At 50.3% G+C, this 21,977-nt stretch overlaps 1 protein-coding gene across 2 annotated transcripts in view; it reads right to left on the reverse strand.

The window, feature by feature from the left end:
* Positions 1 to 4,457: 4,457 nt before the first annotated feature.
* Positions 4,458 to 21,977, reverse strand: part of CEP250 (centrosomal protein 250) — a gene marked incomplete at both ends in the record, with an annotated part of 46,197 nt that continues 28,677 nt past the window's right edge. For both annotated transcript variants that reach the window (XM_080716197.1, XM_080716196.1), the window contains 10 exons: positions 4,458 to 4,721; positions 7,397 to 7,459; positions 8,372 to 8,473; positions 8,849 to 9,004; positions 9,174 to 9,263; positions 13,074 to 15,680; positions 16,134 to 16,255; positions 18,695 to 18,815; positions 20,246 to 20,367; positions 21,604 to 21,946. In XM_080716197.1, coding sequence (XP_080572323.1) covers positions 4,458 to 4,721; positions 7,397 to 7,459; positions 8,372 to 8,473; positions 8,849 to 9,004; positions 9,174 to 9,263; positions 13,074 to 15,680; positions 16,134 to 16,255; positions 18,695 to 18,815; positions 20,246 to 20,367; positions 21,604 to 21,946 — 3,990 coding nt within the window. The remainder of the gene's footprint in view (positions 4,722 to 7,396; positions 7,460 to 8,371; positions 8,474 to 8,848; positions 9,005 to 9,173; positions 9,264 to 13,073; positions 15,681 to 16,133; positions 16,256 to 18,694; positions 18,816 to 20,245; positions 20,368 to 21,603; positions 21,947 to 21,977) is intronic.

The raw sequence follows: 21,977 nt of genomic DNA on the forward strand, positions 1-21,977 counted from the left end.
CTTTATCCTGGCATTTATACTGATGCTGTTTTCTATAGAGAAAAGGACATGTGTAATAATGTATTATAAAAATCTTCATTTTTAGAGGGATTACTGTGAGTGATTTAGTAAACTTAATTTGCATTATATAAAAATAACATAAGAAAAGCCATATATCTGTATTATCTTTATTTAGAAATGACTCATATTAGCCGGGCCTGGTGATGCATACTTGTAATCCCAATACTTGGGAGGCTGAGACAAGAGGATCACAAGTTTGAGGACAGCCTCAGCAACATAGTGAGATTCTAGAAATCTAATGAGAATCTGTTTCAAAATTAAAATAGAAAAAAAAAGAATAAAATATAGGGCTGGGGGTATAGCTCAGAGGTAGAATGCCCCTGGTTTCAATCTCCAGTACTGCAAAACAAAAACAAAACAGGCATTTGTGGCACACACTTGTAATCCTAATACTTGGGAGGCTAAGACAGGAGAATCACGGTTCATGATTTGTCTTGGCAACTTAGTGGGACCCTGTTTCAAACAAAAATAAAATAGGGCTGGAGGGGTAGCTCAGAGGTAGAATTCCCCTGAGTTTATTCCTCAGCAATGCACACACACTTAAAAGTTGAGTGCAGTGGTACATGCCTGTACTTCCAGTATTTGGGAGGCTGAGACAAGAGGATCGCAGGTTTGAGGACAGCCTGAACAATTTAGCTATGCTCTCAGCAACCTAAGATGACCCTGTTTCAAAACAGAAATAAAAAAAGGTCTGGGCTACAAGCTTGGAGGTAGAATGCCCCTGAGTGCAATAAAAATAAAATAAAAATAACCATATAACTCAGTTAATGAAAGTTTTCAGTTGCTGAGTATTAATTTTTTTTGGGGGGGTGTGGTACTTGAGATGGAACCCAGGGACATTCTACCTCCGAGCTACACTGCCAGCCCTATTTTTTATTCTTTATTTTGAAACAGGGTCTCACTGAGTTGCAGAGGGCCTCACTAATTAGCTGAGGCTGTCCGCGAACCGTGATCCTCCTGTCTCAGCCTCCTGAATGCTGAGATTACAAGCGTGTGCCACCACGCCCGGCTAGTTGCTGAGTATCTTAAACAAATATTCTCTACATTCTACCCATGTTGCTGCCTAATGACCACATACAGTCTAACAAAAGACAAATACCTCTCATAAAACAGCAAGCACATTTACCGGCCTCCCAGAGGGTACTGTGTACTGAGTGTCTGGAAATAAAAGGGAGCTCACAAAGATCTAAGCACCCCGCAGGCGTGGGCAGTGCACCATCTCGCCTGTGACACTCAACCCATTATGGCATTTTTGAAACATAGATATATAGCTTATGTGTGGTACTGGGTATTGAGCCCAGGGGCGTTCTATCTCTGAGCTACACCTCCAGCCCTATTTATTTATTAATTTTTTTTGGTGGTACTCGAGATTGAGCCCAAGAGGCATTCTGAAACAGTCTAAGTTGCAGAGGACCTCACTAAATTGCTGAGGCTGGCCTTGAACCTACAATCCTCCTGTCTCAGCCTCCCTCCTGGGATCACAGGTATGTGTCACCATGCCCGGCTCCTATTTTTTTAAATCATCTTTCACCGAGCGTGGTGGCGCACGCTTGTAATCCCCGCGCTTGGGAGGCAGAGACAGGAGGATCGTGCAGGTTCGAAGCTAGCCGCACGCGCTGGCTTAGGAAACCCTGTTTCCAAATAAAAAAAAATGTAAAAATAGGTCTGGGAGTGTAGCCCGGAGGTAGAAGGGCTTCCAGGAACCCCAGTACTACCAAAAAAAAAAAAATCATCTTTCAGGAGAATCACTTTTATTATGTATAGAGAAACAAATTTATTAACCATCTCAGGGGAAGGGGAAACTTCCCGGAAAAAAAGTCTTTGAAGTTTCTTTCACAGGAAGGCGGAGGGGTCCCTAGTCCCCAGATGGTTTCTTGACTGGAATTTGTGTGGAGAAACCTGTGGCATTTGAGCACCTGTCCTCTGCAACCTTGAGTCCTGCTGTCCAATGTCAGCCTCCAGGGAGTTGGTTGTCTGTCTCAGCTGTCCGCTTTGACTGAAGGTGTTGTTCAACCTAGGGTTCACCTGCTCCCCTTTCAATGGACCCAGGTGTCTTTGGGGCCAGCATGCAGCACGTTTGTGTGATACAGGTGGCCCTCCACCCCTGGCTACTGTCACAGGCATAGGCCGCAGGCTCCCGTGGGATTGCTGGGAGGAGGGTCTTTTGCTGGCAATGGCCTTCCCCATTCTGCTGCTGGTGCAGGGGCTCGCCTGTGAGCCATGGTGGGGGGCTGTTGGCAGTGGAGGCTGTCCCCAGGCTGCACAAAGCCTGGCAGGCAGGCGTCTCTACTCTCTCCTGGGCTGTGCAGAGGAATGGCAGGCCAGCTCTGTAGAAGGCATCACCTAGCCCCAGGCCAGCTAAGCTAACTGGGACCTCCAGGGACTGAATGACACCTTCAAGCTGTGGAGATCTGGAGTCTCGCCATCTCCACAGCTACTTCTGGAAGTCCTGCCACTGGGCCCAGAGCTGCAGAGTCCTGCCTGCCACTGCTTGACAGGCAGCAATGTCTGCAAACCTGGCTTTCCCAGGGCTGCCTGCCTGGTTTGGTGAGCACTTTATTTATCTATTTTTGGTGGTACGGGGGGTGGAACCCAGGGGCTTTTCTACCTCTGGGCTATACTCATTTTTATATTTTATTTGGAAACAGGGTCACACTAAGTTGCTGAGAGCCTCACTAAGTAGCTGAGGCTGGCTTCGAACCAGTGCGAATCTCCTGTCTCAGCCTCCCAAGCGCAGGGACTACAAGCGTGCGCCACCACGCCTGGCTCTTGGTGAGCACTTTAAATGAGCCCTGAAAACCCTGATGAGCAGGAGGCCACCTTGTGTCCAGAGCTGCAGAGGTTGGTGGAAGGCCCTGGGCTTTGGCTGCATCTGTGTCCTTTTTCTGCTGGGTCTCCCTCTCCAGTGGGCCCAGCCCCTCTGCACTGGAACCTGTGCTCTTCTCCATAAGCATCAAAGCCAGGAAAGCTAACTGAATTCCAGGCGACCCCGAGATCACAGCCGGACCCCAACAGCTGCCTTGTCAGTGTGTGCAGTTTGGAATACAGGATGACCATGGGCGGGCGATGCACTGTGCTCAGCAGGGTGGGAAGCAGCACAGGCTGTGAGCCGAGCGCCTTCCTGACTTGCGCTCCCAAGCACGAGGATTACAAGCGTGTGCCACCACGCCCGGCTTATACTTTTTTTTAAAATTTGGAAACAGGGCCAGGCATGGTGGCGCACACTTGTAATCCCCGCGCTTGGGAGTCGGAGACAGGAGGATCGTGCTGGTTTGAAGCCAGCCGCGCTGGCTTAAGAGACCCTGTCTCCAAAAAAAAAAAAAAAAAGGTCTGGGAGTGTAGCCCGGAGGTAGAAGGGCTTCCAGGAATCCCAGTACCAACCAACAAACAAACAAACAAACAAACAAACAAACAAACAAAACTGGAAACAGGGTCTCTTAAGTCAGCGTGGCGGGCTTCGAACCTGCACAATCCTCCTGTCTCTGCCCCCCAAGCACAGGGATTACAAGGATGTGTCACCACGCCCGGCAGAGCCCATTTTTAAGTCAAGAATATTTGCTGGTTCCGTACTGTCCAAGAATTAGAACTAGAGGATCTCCAAAATGCACACACTTCCAATTTCACTGCCCACCCGCTGCCTCAGCCAGACCAGCCTTCTCAGTGTGCCAGGCAGCACCCAGCTCCTGTCCCTCAAGGGCCAATTCACACCTCCCTCAGTCCCTGGAGCCTCCAGGCCTTAGTCAGCCCACAGGAGCACATCTGACGGACTCCAGGCTCTTTGTGGATGGAGTCTTTGTCCTGTGGATGCACCGCATACAATAAGTTCATGCCACCGGACAGGACTCAGCAATTTCCTGAATTAATAAATTCTTAAATAATTCCCATGATGTGCTGTGCTGCTCAGGTACACAGGTGGAGACAGCAGCAGAGGACTAATGCAAAGACGCCGCGTTTATTGTTGAAGGTGAAGGTGAGGGAGAGGTGAAGTGCTGGGAAAGTAGATCCTAGATGAGAGGGTGCCAAGCCTCCCTGCACTTCATGTGCCTAGAACGCTCTCAAGCTGGCTGGGACACCACACACTGCTGGTGCTGCTGAAGCCTCCGGACCTAGTGTGGGCTCACTGTCTGCGCCTGGTGGTAAGACAGGACGAGTCAGCCCTTGGGCGACTCTGGGGGTTAGCAGCAAATGGGATCTGCCTCATCCCTATATGAGTGGGGACCCTCTTCAGCCTTGCAGGTCTCCGTCCTCTTCCTGGGAATGCCAGCTGACCTGGGACTCCCAGGTTGGGTGACGGCCAGACCTTTCCTCTGGTAAATCTGTAGCTGTGTGGAGGGGCCATGACCCGCTCTGCAGTCCTCTGTCACTAAGCTGGCCTGGACCCTGCCTGGCTGCGACTGCTACCTGGGGGTGGCCTGGCTAGTGCTGGGCCTGTGGTGTAGCAGGACTGGCCCTGGGGACGTCAGACTTTGAGTCAGAGACTCATCCAGCTTCCGGGTCTCAGCCTCCAGGACAGTGGCCTCCGGCGCCTGGGCCACGGTGAGGAGGGAGTGGGACAGGCTGTGGTGCAGGCCTGCTAGCTCACGGCTTGTCTGTACTGAGCGGGCGATGTAGTCCTGCCTCTGCTTCCGCTCCAAGGCCAGCTGGGCTCGCAACAGGGCTACCTGGTGAGCAGGAAAACCAAGAGGGAGATCAGTTGAGGGCCGGAAGCTGTCCCAACTCTTCTGCCCTGAGCACCCGTGACTCTTGGTCCAGCACTGGAACCAAATGAACCACAAACATGAACCTCAGAATCAGGTGTCTGGGGAAGAAGGGTCCTGAGGATTCACGGAGAATCCAGGGATTCATAGCCTGACTTCCTAGTTGATGCAAACAGAGAACTTCAAAACAACAAAATCCACCCAGGTGTGGTGGTAAAGCTTGTAATCCCAGTATCTGGGAGGCTGAGACAGGAGGATAGTGGATCGAGGCCAGCCTCAGCTACTTATAGTGAGGCCCTGTTTCAAAATAAATAATAAAAAATAGGGCTGGTGGTGTAGCTCAGAGGTAGTATGCCCCTGGGTTTCATCTCTGGCACCGCAAAAAAAAAAAAAAAAACAAACAAAAAAACTCAACTCATTAATTCTATTGAAGGATAACTGACATGTTATCCTTGCCCAGGTTTTAAGTATACATTTTGATGAGTCTGATAATGGATATATCCACATATAACCACCATCCCAATCAAGATATAGAACATTTTCAGCATTGTAAAGTCTTGTCATGCCAGGTGCAATGGTGCACACCTGTAATCACAGTATGTGAGAGGCTGAGATAGGAGATCACAGGTTCAAAGTCTGCATGTGTTAACAAAACCCTGTTTTTGTTTTTTTTTTTTTTTTTTCGGGTCTGAGGATGGAACCCAGGGGTATTTGACCTCCGAGTTACACCCCCAGCCCTGTTTTTTATTCTTTATTTTGAAACAGGGTCTCACTAAGTTGCAGAGAGCCTCACTGAGCCTCACTGAGTAGCTGAGGCTGTCCTCGAACCATGATCCTCCAGTCTCAGCCTCCCAAATGCTGGGATTACAAGCGTGCGCCACCTTGCCCGGCTTAAAACCCTGTTTTTGAAATAAAACCAGGCATGGGCCACATGCTTGTAATCCCAATACTTAAGAGGCTGAGACAGGAGGATCATTGTCTCAGCCTCAGCAATTTAGTGAGACCTTGTTTCAAAATAAAAAAATAAAGTAGGGAGCTGGGTGTGGTGGTGCCTGCTTGTAATCTCAGCATTTGGGAGGCTGAGACAGGAGAACTGCAGTTCACAGTCTCAGCTTCCTAGTAAGGCCCTTTGCAACTCAGTGAGATCCTGTTTCAAAAAAAAAAAAAAAAATCAGGCTGGGTGTGTCGCTTGGAGGTAGAATACCCCTGGGTTCCATCCCCAGTACCATAATAGATAAAGTAAGTAAATAAAGTAGGGCTATGAGTATAGTTTGGAGGTAGAATGCCCCTGGGTCCAGTCCTTAGTCTCTCACACAACACCCCCCCACACCCACACACTACTGGGGGTGTAGCTCAGGGGTAGAGTGGCCTGGGTTCAATCTTCAGTATTACCAAGGGAAAAAAAGTCTTATCAAGTCCCTTTTGGAAGATTTTTAAATATTCATGATGGAAGCTAAGACAGGAGGATCACAGGTTCAAAGGCAACCTTGGAAACTTAGCAGGGCTGTCAGCAACCTAGTGAGACTCTGTTTCCAAATAAGAAATAAAATGGGGCTGAAGGTACAGCTTGGAGGTAGAATGCCTCTGAGTTCAATCCCCAGTACGAAAAAAAAAAAAAAAAATCTTATTTAATTAGACTGGGACAAAGCCTGGAGATCAGTTATTTTTTTCAAAGTTCCCTGGTGGTTCTAATGTACACTCAGGTGTGAGACTCACTGGCTAAGCCTTCCATTCTTCAGATGGTAACTGAGACAGCAGGAGGTGAAGCTCCTGTGCTCTCAGAGAGGTCCAAGCTGAAGCAAGAGGGGTCAAGGGTGCAAATCTAAGGCGGTGCTCCAGGGCAAGGTGAGTGCCTCCACACATCCATACCCAGAGGCCTCTCTTGCCTTTCTCTGTCAGGTCTGACTCTGGATTGCTTTTGAGTTTAAGAGAATTCAAAGTAGCCGCTAAAGTCTAGCTACAGAGTCAGGCCCTGCCAGGAGTGACTACTGATTTCTTTTTGGTACTAGAGATTGAACTCAAATTTCTTTTTGGTACTAGAGGTAGATTGAGTCATTCTACCTCTAAGCTACATCCCCAGGTCTATTTTATTTCTTATTTGGAAACAGGCTTTCACTGGGTTGCTGAAAGCCTCACTAAGTTGCAGAAGGTGGCTTTGAACCTTTGATCCTCCTGTCTCAGCCTCCTAAATGCTGGGATTACAAGTGTGCACCACCACACCCGGCTATGACTACTGATTTCTAAAACAGGCTCAGAAATAAAAATTCCACACTTCTTACTACTCCTGGGTGAGCCTTTAGGGGAGGTTGATGAGGTCTTCTGTCTGGATGCTGGTGGCGGTCCTGCCTGCAAGGGTGCAGCAAGGGTAGCTGGTAGCGTGGTTCTGCTTGCTCTAGGATCTCACTGGTTTCTCAGCCCCCTTCCTTTTTTGTTCCCTTCATAGGTGTGAACCTAGACCTGGCCTTCTGTTCCACTCCTATTCCAAGCATATGCCAGGTAGTGATGGGGCTGGGGCTTCCTGCCTCTCAGGGAGACTCAAGTTCTCTTAAGGCAAGACGTACTTCCACCCTCCCTACCGGAGGCACACAAGCCTCGTTATCTGACTGCAAAGCTTAGAAAAGGGATCCTTCCAGACATACCTCTTTCTGTAGGTCAGCCATATGCTTGGCATCTGAGGAGCCCCTCTGTCCTCCTCCTCCATCCTAAGGAAGACAAATACCAACATTGCTGGAATGGACCTTCCCACTGTGGGCTTCACAGACCTCCTTCAGCTACCTCCGCTCAGTCCTGGTGGCCTGGGCAAGGGCTATGGGGCAGAAGTGCCTCGACTCTGAATAAACCTTGCTGGGGTACCACGGTCCCATGGCTAGAGGCCCAGGAGAGCGGGCCTGCAGCAGCATAATGAACATTACCCATGGAGACCCGCGCTGAATGTCCAAAAGGCGTGGGTGGCATCTGCTTCTCTGAGGCACCTTTTTATTTAACAGAAGTATGCTGCTCATCAGCTTTGTCACCCCTGGGACATGGTGTCTGTCCTTTGAAGTTTTCATTCAAGGAGGGAGGATGGAGAGCTGGAGATGCTCATTCACCAGAAACAGTCCCTTCCTGCCAGCCCATAGGGTGGGTCTGCTGCTGGGCATACCTCAGATAAAAACTGATGGCTACGGAATCTACCCTAAACACCTTACCCCGAAGAGCCTGTTTCTAGAAAATATCATGTAAACTGAGTACCATAAGGTCTAAGAGATCTGCAAGGCTGTGTCAAGCTCCTAGGCACACCTGGGATAGTAAGCACCACACAGCACCCTTAGGCCATGGATTCCATCCGAGGCCTGGTGAGTCCTGCTACTGGGCATGAGGCACTGGTCTGAGAGCCGGCAGATGTGGGCTCCCTAAGAACACAGGGCTGCGAACCCTGACTCCATCACCCACTGATGCCAGGCCTCCTCCTCAGGGCAAGGACAGACTGAGCTGTGCCAAGAGGGGCAGAATAGCCAGGAAGGGGCTCCTCTGGATTGACTGGAGAGACCGTCTCCATGTCCGAGGGTGGCCTGGGATATGCAGAGAGCCGAGTTACTGGTGGTTGGGGGTGCAGATGAGGAAAATAGGTAAACCTTCTGTGTGGGTGATGAGGCCATGGTTTCGCTGATCTCTGGAGCTCCTGACCGAGAGGTGCGCATGGAATCTCTCTTCAGCTTCCTTCGCTCTCGCTCCACCTGCCAAGACCAAGTGAGAAACCAGGCATTGGCTTGGAGCCGGTGCATGTGCACGGCAAGTGTCAAATGACAGCAGCCCCGGGGCTGGGAGAGCACGTGTGAGGCAGTCCTGAACGCAGAGAAGTGCTCCCAGGGCAGGAGAGGGAGGCCACCTTTCAGGCCTTTGGCTCAAAGGTCAGAAAACCTTTCCATAGTAAGTGTTTAGGCTTCGTGGCATTCCAGCTCTGCCACAGTATTGGGCTCTCCTGTTGCAGCAGGCAAGCAGGACTTGGCCCACAGCTGTAGTTTACCCACCCTTGCCCTGGGAGCTGTGTGAGAAGTGTATGTGCATCCACCAGACCCCAGAGGAGGGAGCTGAGGACGGGAGTTACTCACCTGCTCCAAGGTGGTCCGCAGCTGGACATTGTGGCGCTGTAGCCTGCTCCGGTCAATCTCCAGCTGTGCCACCGCTCGCTGTAGGTGTTCAAGCCTGTGTTTCCACATCTGCTTCTCCTCCAGTCCAGGATTAGGCTCAGCCTCCACTCCTGAGCCCTGTGGGTAAGGCCTGTGCTTATCACCGGGCCAGCCCCCCAGCTCCCAGGTAGGGGAAGAGATGGAGTGCAAAGAGAATAATTTGGCAGGTCTGGGCTTTAGGGCCCAAATCCCAAGGGAGGGGAACAAGCCTCTCCTGGGCCATGGGTCCCCGCCAGCCCCAGCTCACCTGCTCTCCCTGCTGTGCTGTTCTGGTGGTTGAGTCTGGGCCGTGTAGTAGCCTCTCCTCTAGAGCCTGTCTGCTGAGCTCCAGCTCCTCCTGGGGGATGGAGGTAGGACAAAATCACACCATGCCAAACTCATATCCAGACCTACCCCACCCCACCCTCTGTCCTGATAAAACCCAGTTTAGTCAGGATGGTGGCATATACCTATAATCCCAGTTCTTGGCAGGCTGACCCAGAAAGATTGCAGGTTTGAGGACAGCTTCAATTTAATGAGACTCTCAGCAACTTAGTGAGACCATGTTTCAAAATAAAAAAATAAATAAAATAGGGCTGGGAGTATAGCTCAAAGAGAGAATGCCCTGGGTTCAATCCCTAATACCAGCAACAGAAGAAAAAATTTCAATTTTCTCCCTAGGCTGTAGTCTTAGTTTTCCTGAGTCCTTTGAGCTATCCTAGTCTAGAACCTCATTTTCCAGATAGAAAAAGCAAAGGAGCAGAAAAGGATCATCCCAAGGAGCCATGGTGAAGTGGCAAGTGACCCAGGACCAGAGCGCCCATCTCATTTTAGGTATCACATAGAGCCAACAGGTTAGGACGCAGAAGTGTTTTGAAAAGAGCAGGGACTCTGAGCCGGGCGTGGTGGCGCACGCTTGCAATCCCAGCATTTGGAAGGCTGAGACGGGAGGATCGCGGTTCATGGACAGCCTCAGCTACTTAGTGAGGCCCTTCACAACTCAGTGAGACTCTATTTCAAAAATAAAAAGACAAAAAAAAAAGGGCTGGGAGTGTACCTCAGGGATAGAATGCCCTGGGTTCCATTCCTGGTACTACAAAAAAAAAAAAAAAAAAAAAAAAAAAAAAAAGAAAAAAAAAAGAAAAAAGAAAGAAAGAAAGAAAGAAAGAAGGAAAGAAAAAGAAAGGATAAATAAAAAAATAAAAAAGAGTGCTAGGGTACAGCTCGGAGGTAGAATGCCCCTGGGCTCAATCCTCAGTAGTACAAAAACAAAAACAAAAGTGTGAGCTCATTCCAAACCCCAATTCCGTATTTATTTATTTATTATTTATTTTTGTGGTGCTAAATTTTGTGCCAGTCTCCCTCTGAGATATATCCCTAGCCCTATTTCGATTTTGAAACAGTGTCTCACTAAGTTGCAGAGGGCCTACATTGCTGAGGCTGGCTTCTACTCCTCCAACTTTCCATCATCTGGTTTTAGCCTCCCACATACTGGGATTACAAGTGTGCACCAACATGCCTGGCTCCAATTCCTCATTTATAAAATGATTACATGTTCCAAGAAACATAGAGTGATCAAGACCTTGGACTAATGGGAAACCCTAATGCTGGATAGCTTCTAGGCATCCTGTTTCATAAAAAGTAATGACCAAGAAGAAACAGATAAAAGAAAATGAGTGTATATGCGCTGCAGAGGCTCCCTGGGAGAGAGAACGCCAAGTGGTCAAAAACCTGAGCTCTAAAGCCGACTGTTAGGGCTAATGCACCTTGACCAGGTATAGCTCTATGGCTTTGCATGAGTGAACCTCTCTGATTCAATGATAAAATGACTCAATGATAAAACGGGTATTATAACAGTTGCTTCCTTTCAGGGCAACAGAAGAAAGTGAGAACAGTGCCTAGCTGTTTTTAAATGCTTAAAATAAAAACAAACACAATGATTCCCAAAAAAGGGCTATACCCAAAAGATACCTGTGTGTGCTGGGGTGGGGGAGTGACCTTGGTTTTTTGTTAGGTTACTGAATGAATACTGCTCATAACCTCCTTTTGCTGTGCTGGGAATGAACTGGGAAAGAAGGGATGGAGTGCCACACATCGCTTTCTTTCTAAGTACTTGATATGGATCATCTCCCCCTAGCTCATTGACAGAAAATTCAAGAGTCAGAAGTAAAGACACTTAACCCAGGGTCCCATGGCTAATGCACTGCAGAACTAGATCTAAACTCAGCAAATCAAGTCCAAAGTTCAGAAATGCAATCCCTTCTGAAGAGTGCCCTTTTACAAGAGCAGAGCTCTGTGAGTCTGCAGAAGGCAAGTCCCTATGGGCTGTATGTCTGGGATGAGGGAGGGAGTTCTATGGGGCTTAGTCTAGAGACCAAGATGCAGAGTCAATTTCCCTGGAAAAAATGGACCAAGTTTCTCTTGGCAAAAGAAACAATGCCCCTCTATGTTTGGCTTCCGGGTAGCTTTTCCAACTTCCTACTCTGCAGGTTCTGTGCTCATGCTGGGGCACAAAGATGATTAAGGCCTGGAGCTTGACCTTGGGGTTGAAGGCTATCCCCCGAGTCCTACCCTAACATGTGACCTACCAGAGCCCTTGTTGCTCACTCCTGATGCCTCCCAAGTCTGCTCCCAGCCCCTCTCACCTTCAACTTCAGACCTCCCTGAGCTGCCGCTGGACATCGCCTGCAAGTGTCCCACGGCGGCCTCACTCTGTTTCCAAACTGAGATCATCTTATCACTCCTCTTCCTCAATTCTGCTTCTCTTTATCTCAGTGGACAGAAAACCTGCTGCTGTCTTTGACCCCCCCTCCCCCCCGCATCTGGGGATGGAACTCAGGGGCATTCGACCTCCAAGCTATACCCCTACCCTATTTTTTATTCTTTGAGACACGGTCTCACTAAGTTGTGGAGGGCTTCACTAAGTAGCTGAGGCTGTCCGGGAACCACCATTCTCCAGTCTCAGCCTCCTGAATACTGGGATTACAAGCGTGCGCCACCACACCTGGCTTGTCTTTGACTCCTTTCTGCCCTTTCCTTACTCTTCCACTTTTTAGAACCTCTCAGACCTGGAGATGCGTCTTCACTTCTCCCTGGACTCCTATTGGTCTTCCAGTTGGTGTCTTCAGATCTCTGTTGTTGCACATCGTGATCTTTTGAACTATATCTCTGATGGTGTCCGCTTTCTTGCCCCAAACCTTCATCCACTTCCCACTAGGGACCCAGAGCCTTTGCTTGACTTATAAGCCCTGAGAGCCATGGCCTCTGCTGTCCTCTCTTCTCTTTCCAACAGCTCCTCCAGGTCCCAGGCAACCTGAGACCTTCTACACATTCTCCATATCTCCTCTCTCCTCCTTTTTCCTCTTCCCAAGGCCCTGCGCCCACCCCTGTGCTTGCTAGTCCCTTTACTTTTTTTTTGTATTGAAGGTTGAACCCAGAGGCATTCTACCACCAAGCTATACCTCCGGCCCTATTTTTTCTTTTCTTCTTTCTTCTTCCTCTTCCTCCTCCTCCTTTTTTTTTTTTTTTTTTGGTGGTACTGGGGTTCCTGGAAGCCCTTCTACCTCCGGGCTACACTTCCAGACCTATTTTTACATTTTTATTTGGAAACTGCGTCTCCTAAGTCAGCGCGCGCAGCTGGCTTCGAACCTGCGCGATCCTCTTGTCTCTGCCTCCCAAGCGCGGGGATTACAAGCGTGCACCACCACGCCCGGCCCCTATTTTATTTTCAAACAGGGTCTTGCTAAGTTGCTGAGGCTGTCCTTAAACCTGTGATCTTCCTGTCTCATCCTCCTAAGTACTGGGATTACAGGTGTGCGCTACCACTCTGGACTTAGATCCAATCTTAAATACCACTTTTACCAGAAAGCCTTTTGCGACCTGACCCCAGGAAAGCTCAGGTGTCCCTCCAGCAGGCCTGGGGCACAGTGAGCTCCCCCTACTGGGCACTAAGCACACTGTGCTGTCCTTGCTTATCTCCTAGTGTAGCTGAGACAGGAACTATGCCTGTCTTACAGGGTAATGTAGCAGCCTGAGCTCCACACACGTTGGGTCCTCAGGATCTCAGCTCTCATACCTTCTGGGGTGCCAGAAGGCCGAGGGTGGCAGGCAGCCCCTGAGCTCAGAGATGGGCTCTGTCCCCATCCCTCATTCCTCAGGAGTGACTCACCTGCAGCCTCTGTTGCTCCGATTCCTGCTCCAGCACAGAGGCTTGTAGGAACATGGCCACCTCCTGCAGGCTGCTGACGCTGGCCTTGCTCTGGGCCAGGGACAGTGCCAAGTCCCGGGCCTTCTCCCTCCACTCAATCTCCCTAGCTTCTGTCTGCCTCAGGGCTACATGTAGTCGCTCCAAGTCCTGCTGCAGTGTAGGCCCTAAAGAATTCAATTTTGGAGCTGGCTCCTCCACTGAGGAGGCTAGGTGGCTGGGGGGAGAGGACTCCAGAGTCTTTCTTTCCTGGGCCTCCCTCAGCTCCAGGATCTCCTCTTCCTTTTGGGCTAAGGTCAGCTGCAGCTCCCTTAGATGCTCATGGAGGCCCCTCATCTCTTCTGTCTCTTGCCTCAGGCTCTGTTTCTCTTGAACCTCATTCTCTAGACTCCTCTGGGCCAGAGACTTCTCCAGCAGCTGCCCCTGCTCCTTCTCATGCCTCAGCTCTTCATCCCTCTGGGCAAGTGCCTGCTGGAGCTGCTGCACATCCTCCTGATGTCGAAGATCTTGGTCCTGGATCTCACACTCTCGCATCTGCAGGGCCTCCTCCAGCCGCCGGGCATGTGCCTGGCAGGCGTCCAGCGTGGTTTGCAAGGTGGCAGTGCTAGCTTCTAGACTGCGGCTCAATTCCGCCTGTTCAAGGAGCTGCTGCTCTTTCTCCTGCAGGGCAACCTGGGCCTTGCTGAGGGCTGCCTGCAGAGCCTCCGCCTGGCCCCGTGCAGCCTCCTCCTGATACCGGGAGGACTGGCTTTCTGCACGCAGAGCCTCCAGCTCCTGGTCCCGTTCATTGAGTGAAGCCTCTGCCTGCAGCCAGCTGTCCCGCAGGGCCCTGGCCTGTGCCTCGTGCTCCTGTGTCTGCTCAGCACACTGTTGCTGAAGGGCCAGCAAAGCCTTCTCTTGCTCCCGAGACTCAGCCCTCAGGTCTCCCAATACCTCCTCCAGGGCCTGCACCTGCCGCCCCTCCAGGGCCAGCTCTTCCTGGAGCCTGCGCACCTGCTCCCTGTGCGCCTCCAGCTCCTTCTGGTGCTCCTTCAGCGTCACATGGGCCTGCTCCAGAGCAACCTGCAGAGTGCTTGCCTTCTCCTTCAGGCTTTCCTCTTGGCCCTGGGCCTGCTGCTGTTCTTGCTGCAGGGCCTCAAGATCACAGTCCCTCTCGGCCAGGGCTCTCTGGGCCTCTTCTAGTTGATCCGCAAGTGCCTGCTCTTTCAGCTCCCCCTGTTCCTTGGCTTCCTGCAGGTGCTGCTGCAGGATCACTATCTCCTGCTCCCTCTGGGCCAGAAGCAGGCTGGTCTCCCCCACCTTCAGGTGCAGGCCCTGCAGCTGTTGCTCCAGCTGGTCTTTGCGCTCCTCAAGTTCGTGGATGTGCTCCTGCTGGCATTCCACTTCCTTCTCCTTATCACGCAGGATCAGCTTCATGTGCTCTAGGCTCCCACGCTGTGTTTTAGTGGGGCTCTGCTCTTCCGCCCGCTCTTGCATGAGCTGCCTTTGCGAGGCCAGCTCCCGGCCACGCTCTCTCAAGGACAGCTTGATCTGTTCTAGGTCCTCCTCTAGGATCTTGGTCTGCAGAGTCCTCTGGTCTTCCAGAACCTGAATCCTCTCCTTCTGCAGCATCAGCTCCTGGTCCCTCTTCTCAAGGTCCTGAGCCAGGTGCTTTTTCTGCCTCTGCAGCTCCTCGATCTGCTGGCCCTGGGACTCCACCTCCTGGCCCTTCTCCTGCAGCGTTCTTGTGAGCAGGGCGCCGTGGCTCTCCAGCTCCTGGATCTGGCTGCGTTGTGCCTGGAGCTCTTGACCCTTTTCTTCCAGGTCCAGCGTAAGGTGGGTCAGAGCCACCCTCTGCATTTCCCTCTGGCTCTCCAGCTCCTCGATCACTTTCTGCAGGTCCTCCACTTTGTGATGACTCTCCTCCAGTTCTAGAGCCAGGCATTCCAGAGTCACCAGCTGCTTTTTCAGATCCTGAATCTGTGCCCTCTGGGACTCAATCACCTGGGCTTTCTTCTCAAGTTCCAGAAGCTGATGCTCCAAGATGTTCCTCTGAGTCTCCCGATCCTTCTCGAGCTCTCTGATCCGCTCCCTCTGCGCAGTCAGCTTCTGCTCTCGCTCCTGGACGGCCATGGGCAAATGCTCTAAGACAGACCGACACCTCTCCAGCTCCTGAATCTGTTCTTGTTGCAGATCCACCTCCTGATTCCTCTTCTTCAGGTCCAGAGACAGCAGTTCCAGAGCTGCTTTCTGCATTTCCCGCTGTTTCTCCAGCTCCTGAATTTCTCCCTGCAAACTCTCCACTTCCCCTTCTCGTTCAGACAGGGTCTGGGCCAGCAGAGCCAGGTTCTCCTGCAAAGCCTTTCCCTGGGCCACCTTCAGCTCACCCTGCTCTTGCAATGCCTGGGCTCTCTCCCGCTCACTCTCAACTTCCTCATTTTTCAGTTTCAGTGCCGAGCGAGCCGTTCTCAGGTCTTCTTCCAGGACCCCGGCAGCACTCGCCTGAGCCCTGGCTTCTGCGACACATGCTTGCAGATGTTCCACCTGGGCTGTCAGCTTCTCCTTGGCTGCCCGAAGTAACTCTTGCTCATTCTAGAAAACAAGAAGCAAACCCCTTTAGATGGTATTGCTTCCCTGATACTGTCACCCCAGCACTGGCCTTTCTCTTTGTCTTACAGCAGCAGCAAGGATTCGGGCAAAATAAGTGATACATTCATAAGCTGATGCTGTAAAAGGTATCTCTTTCACCTCCCGGGTCTCTGCTAAAGCCAGGGAACGCACCCTGGTACAAATGAGCCATCCCATACCCTTCTGGGCAAGAGACAAAATTTTCAACCTCAATTCAGAAAAAGTAATCAGAGGATTCACTATGATCTGAATACTAGCCCCCAGGGACATGGGGACAGCCAGAAGAATGCAGATACTTGCTGAGGGAGCTGGGCACATGGACATGGGTTAATGTGGGCTCGGAGCGAGAGCCGGGGTCCTAAGGGACACCTGAGCCACCCCCTATCCTCCTGCTGCCGCAAACCAGCACCACTTCACCTGGGCCTCCGTTCTTTGTAGCTCTGCTTGCCGCAGGCGGCTCTGTAAGGATGCCATAGTTTCATGCAGTTCCACCAGCTCGGATTCTAGGGAGTTTTGTTTTCCTTCCCACTTGGATTTTTCTTTAGGAAGAGCAGAGATAGTGGAGTTAGGCCCATGGCTGGGGGTGGGAGAATGAATACAAGGGTGCCGAGGCAGATGGAGGATGAGGAACAGAAGCAAAGGGGAGGAAGGCCAAGGAGAGAATTACGTTCAGCATTCTAAACATCACCCATCTGTCAGCTGCCCCGTTTGTCTAGGCCCCTGCTGCCTCCAGTCTGGTGTCTGTCTGCTGCCAGCCCTAGAGTTGCTGATCTTCCTAATACTTCCTCATCCCGATCACACGGAGATTCTCAAGTTTACAATTTTGGAGAGGTTCCTAGAGACCTGGGTGGCTCTGCTGGCTGCCCCCCATTTCTGCCAGATGCCCCAGATCATGGGAATCCTTCAAAAATGGCCTCAAAAAGGCCTACATCCTCCCCAAGTCATCCTCTTCTCTTCTATAGTAGGACTTTGCGGCTCAAGCCCCTTCCTCTCCAAGTGGCCACCACCCTTCCCAGATTCCCCTTCTTGATTTCTCCCAAATAAGTCTGTAATACTTCTGTCATCAAAAGCTAATGTTAAGGGCATATTTGGAAATAAGAATTAGTGAAATAAATAAATGATAAAAGATATAGAATTTTATCATGTTCTCATAGTCCTGGCTCTTGTTCTCCAGTTTTATTTTTTTTTCTGGGGTGCGTGCGTGCGTGCGTGTGTGTGTGTGTGGTGTGTTTGTTTTACTGGGGATGGAACCCAGGGGCCTTCTACCTCCAGACTATATGTCAGACCTATTTTATATTTTATTTGAAAACAGGGTCTCATTAAGTTGCTGAGAGCCTAAGTAGCTGAGGCTGGCCTCAAACCCTAAACCTGCACCACCATACCCAGCTCAGCTTTTTTTTTTTTTTTTTTAAATTTCCTGCAGAGGCCGGGCATGGTGGCACATGCTTGCAATCCCAGCATTTGGGAGGCTGAGACAGGAAGATCGCAGTTCGAGGACAGCCTCAGCTACTACTTAATGAGGCCCTTTGCAACTCAGTGAGATCCTGTTTCAAAATAAAGAATAAAAAATAGGGCTGGAGGTGTTGCTCAGGGGTATGCCCCGGGGTTCCATCCCCAGTATTGAAAATAAATAAGTAAATAAATTAATCTCCTGCAGAGACAGAAAATGGAAGTCTAACCTGTGCCTTCTCTCAGTTTACCAAGTCTGTTCCTCCTAATCCTTTCTCCCAGGATGGCCCTCAAGGTCCAAAAAAAAAAAAAAAAAGTTCAAGTGCCCTTTGAGATACTTCTTTTTGTTTTCTCTCTCTCTCTCTCTCTCTCTCTCTCTCTCTCTCTCTCTCTCTCTCTCTCTCTCTCTCTTTTTGTATTAGGGATTGAACTCAGGGACATTCTACCTCTGAGCTACATCCCAGCCCTATTTGTGGCTCTGGGGGTTGAACCCAGGGGCATTCTGTCTCTGAGCTACACCCTCAGCCCTACTTTACTTTTAATTGGAAACAGAGTCTCACTAGATTGATGAGTCTCACTATTTATTATTATTATTGTTATTATTATTATTATTTTTTTTTTTTGGGTGGTACTGGGGGCAGAACCCAGAGGCTTTCTACCTCCGGGCTATACTCCCAGACCCATTTTATATTTTATTTGGAAACAGGGTCTCACTAAGTTGCTGAGAGCCTCACTAAGTAGCCGAGGCTGGCTTCAAACCCGCGCAATCCTCCTGTCTCAGCCTCCCAAGTGCGGGGATTACAAGCATGCACCACCACACCCGGCTGAGTCTTACTATTTTTAGCTGAAAAAATCCTCAAACTTAAGCCGGGTGTGGTGGCACACGCTTGTAATCCCTGCGCTTGGGAGGCTGAGACAGGAGGATTGCACGGGTTCAAAGCCAGGCTCAGTTACTTAGTGAGGCTCTCAGCAACTTAGTGAGACCTTGTTTCCAAATAAAATATAAAAAAGGTCTGGGAGTATAGCCTGGAGGTAGAAAGCCTCTGGGTTCCACCCCCAGTATTACCAAAAAAAAAAAGAAAAAAAAAAAAAAAGAAAAAATCCTCAAACTTGCAATCGTCCTCTTTAAGACTCCCAAGTACTAGGATTACAAGCATGGGCCACCATGCCTGGCTCAATTAGCTTTTTTTTTTTTTTTTTTTTGGTGCATTGTAGTCATACATCTTAATGGAGTACAAGATGGTAGAAGCATACATGCACACGTCACTCACTTATTTTTTGAAATAGGGTCTCACTAAATTTCTGAGGGTCTCGCTAAGTTGCTGAGGCTGGTCTTGAACCTCTGATCTTCCTGTCTCAGCCTCTGAAGTACTGGGCTTACACAGGCGTGGGCCACCACATTCAGCCCTTGGAGGTACTTTGGAATCATCTCCCATGTTTGGATACACTTGAGAGTGGCTGCTAGGCTGTCCTGCCACTTCTGGGCTTCCCGCCTGTCCTCTGCAAACCCGCCCGCCCGTGCATCTCACCTTCCTGGCTCTGGGACAGCTGTCTTTGCAGGTCCTGCAACTTCACGCGGATTTGGCTCTTCTCAGCTTCGGCATCAGACAGATGGTGTGCCAGCTTCTGTGCCTGATCCATCAGGTCATTCTGAGAAAGGGAGGAAGGAAGGGATGAACTTGAGTTCCTTGTCGGCCATAAGGCTGTCCCTGTGCTAGCCTGGGCTCAAGCTCTCCTCACTCTCAGTCTCTGGGTATCCTGACATCATGGCCTTATCCTCAGACTGCAGAGGTATTTACCTCAGAACACAGGTTGCTTAGCTCCCTAATGCGAGGACGGCTTCTACTCCAAATGACAGAAGCCAGGAAGGCCTCTGACCTCCGTCTGTTTATTGTTGTTGTTCTGCAGTGCTGGGGTCAAAGCCAGGGCTTCGCACGTACTTGGCAAGCCCTTAACTAAGCCCCCAGCCCCTTCTTCCTTTTCTGGCACTAGGGATTGAAACCAGGGGCATTCTACCTCTGAGTTATACCCCCATCCCTTTAAAATTTATTTCATTTGAAACATGGTCTTGCTAAGTTGCTAAGGGGTCTCACTATGTTAAGGCTGGCTTCAAACCCGAGATCCTCCTGTCTCAGCCTCCCAAGCGCTGAGATCAGAGGTGTGCACACCATAGTTGGCTCCCTTTTATTTCAATTTTGAGACAGGTTCTCACTAATTTGCTCAAGCTGTCTTTAATCTTGCCATCTTCAGGGGCTCAGCTTCCCAAGTGGCTGGGTTTATAGGCGTGTGCCACTGTACCCCACTTTTGAAACAACTTTTGAAACAACTGCTCAGGGCCCTATTCTAGGATGCACCTCTTCCTCCCCAAGGCCTCCATCAAAGCTTAACTCAAAGGCCATCTCTTTCTTCCTTCTGCTCCTTCCAGAGTCAGAATGGACAGCCCCTTCCTCCTAGTTGCATCAGTGCACCAGCGGTGTCTGTTACGGATCCAATTACTTTAATCAGTTCTGCTTCCTATCAGAATGCAGTGTGCTCCCCTGTCCTCCACCATGTTGTGAGCCTTCGTGAGGACAGAAGTCTTTCTGTTTAGTATCCACAGCTCAGAGTGGCTGGCATATAGGTGGCTTGCCACAGGTTCATAGTCAAGTGGCATTCGTGGGATCCTTAGTTCAATCCTAGGCTTAGAATTGAAGCCTAAAATGGCAACCTCAAGTCTCAGTGGTCCCCAACTTCTCAGGTTTCTCTTGGAGGCCTTGGTCACAAGAATAAATTCCTGGCTGAGAGAAAAAGGGTACAAAACAAAACCACACATATACAGGGTTTCAGAGTTCACAGAGCCCCTTCAAGATCCACATGCATTTAATCCTCACAACAGCCCTGTGGGGCCTACTCTGCAAGTGAAAACAAGGACAAGGAAACCTAAGTGCTCTAGTGATGGCTGCCAGCTATAGGTGAAAGGGGTGGCGCCCATCCTGACTCAGTCTCAGGAATACCACATGCTAAGGCGCTTCATGAGTCCGTGTCTCAGCCTTTTCAGAGGAGGTGAAGTTCAGGGAAGGAAGGAAGACAGAGAAACATACCCGGGCTTGCTGAGTCCCCCGCAGCTCTTGGTGAAGCTTATGGAGGGCAGCTGCCACGGCCTCAGCTGAGAAAGCTGTCAGGAGCGGCCCCTTCTTAAAGAGGCGCCGAGTTCCATTCTGGTCTGAAGAAAGAAGGAAAACCTCACCTGGCTGCCACCAGGAAAAAACAGCCATCCCTCCCCAATAGGGCTTTGGCCTTCTCCCTGGTCCCTCTTCTCAAAGAACTCCTCTTGGCAGTTCCTTCACCAAACTCACTGCTTTTCCATGTGCAGGCACCGTGGTGAGCACTAGGTAATACTAGCTTCTGTGCTCTTTATGCGCTTAATGTGTGAACTACTTACACCTGTAATCTCACTAGCTCCTTAGAAAAATTTTGAGGTAGGTCGTGTGTGTGTGTGTGTGTGTGTGTGTGTGTGTGTGTGTGTGTGTGTGTGTTACTGGGGATTGAACTCAGGGTTTGTTCTATCTCTGCTATACACCCTCAGCCCATTTATTTATTTATTTATTTATTTATTTATTTATTTATTTTATTTTTTGGTGGTACTGGGGGTGGAACCCAGGGGCTTTCTACCTCTGGGCTAAACTCCCAGACCTATTTTATACTTTATTTGGAAACAGGGTTTAAGTTGCTGAGAGCCTCACTAAGTAGCTGAGGCTGGCTTCGAACCTGTGCGATCCTCCTGTCTCAGCCTCCCAAGCGCAGGGATTACAAGCGTGCGCCACCACGCCCGGCTTCTTAGCCCTTTTATTTTGAAATAGGGTCTTGCTAAGTAACTGAGGGCCTCAGAAAGTTGCTGAGGTTATCCATGAACCTGGAATTCTCCAATCTCAGCCTCCCAAATACTGGGGTTACAAGTGTGCACCACCAATGCCTGGCTCTGAGGTATGTACTTTTTTTTTTTTTTTTGTGGTACTGGGAGTGGAACCCAGAGGCTTTCTACCTCCGGGATTATACTCCCAGACCTATTTAATACTTTATTTGGAAACACGGAATCACTAAGTTGCTGAGAGCCTCACTAAATAGCTGAGGCTGGCTTTGAACCTGTGCGGTCCTCCTGTCTCAGCCTCCCAAGCGTGGGGATTACAAGCGTGTGCCACCACACCTGGCTTGAGGTAGGTACTTTTACCATTCTCATTTTATAGGCAAAGAAAAGCAAGCTCAGAGAATTAGGGGGTCTTGTCTAAAGGACACATAGTTAGCAAACAGCAAACAGGGATTCAAATTTAGAATTGATTCCACAGTTGGTGGCCTTAACCTTGATGTAATACTGCTTGAGGAGCTGCATTCCTCTCCCTCCTCCCTGGGAGTTAGGCTTGGTTTTGCCATAAAGGACTTAGTTCTTGGATGGCTGCCTCACCTGGCTCAGGGCTCCACAGGGAGGGAGCAGAGTCTCCCCCGCCCCTCAGCTCAGGCCTGCTCTCACACAGAGACCCCAGGGCCTGCTGCAGAACTGAACAGAGGCTGGCCAGCTGGGCCTGGGCACAGCTCTCGGGCTGCTTCTCGGCAGCCAGTGCCTCCAGCTGGCTCTCCGCACTGTGCAGTCGCAGCTGCAGTTGCTCTGCCTTGGCCTCCTGGGCCCACAGGGATGCTCGCAGCTGCCGCTCCGTGATCCTTGAGGCCTCCAGCTCCTCCAGCAGCTGTGCTTCCTGGGCAACAAAGTCAGCCTCCTTTGCCTTTACCTCCTGCCTCAGTAACTCCACCTGACAGGGAGCAAGTGCATTCATTCTGAGT

The sequence above is a fragment of the Muscardinus avellanarius genome (assembly GCF_963383645.1).
Source record: "Muscardinus avellanarius genome assembly, chromosome: 19".
Classification (NCBI taxonomy): domain Eukaryota; kingdom Metazoa; phylum Chordata; class Mammalia; order Rodentia; family Gliridae; genus Muscardinus; species Muscardinus avellanarius.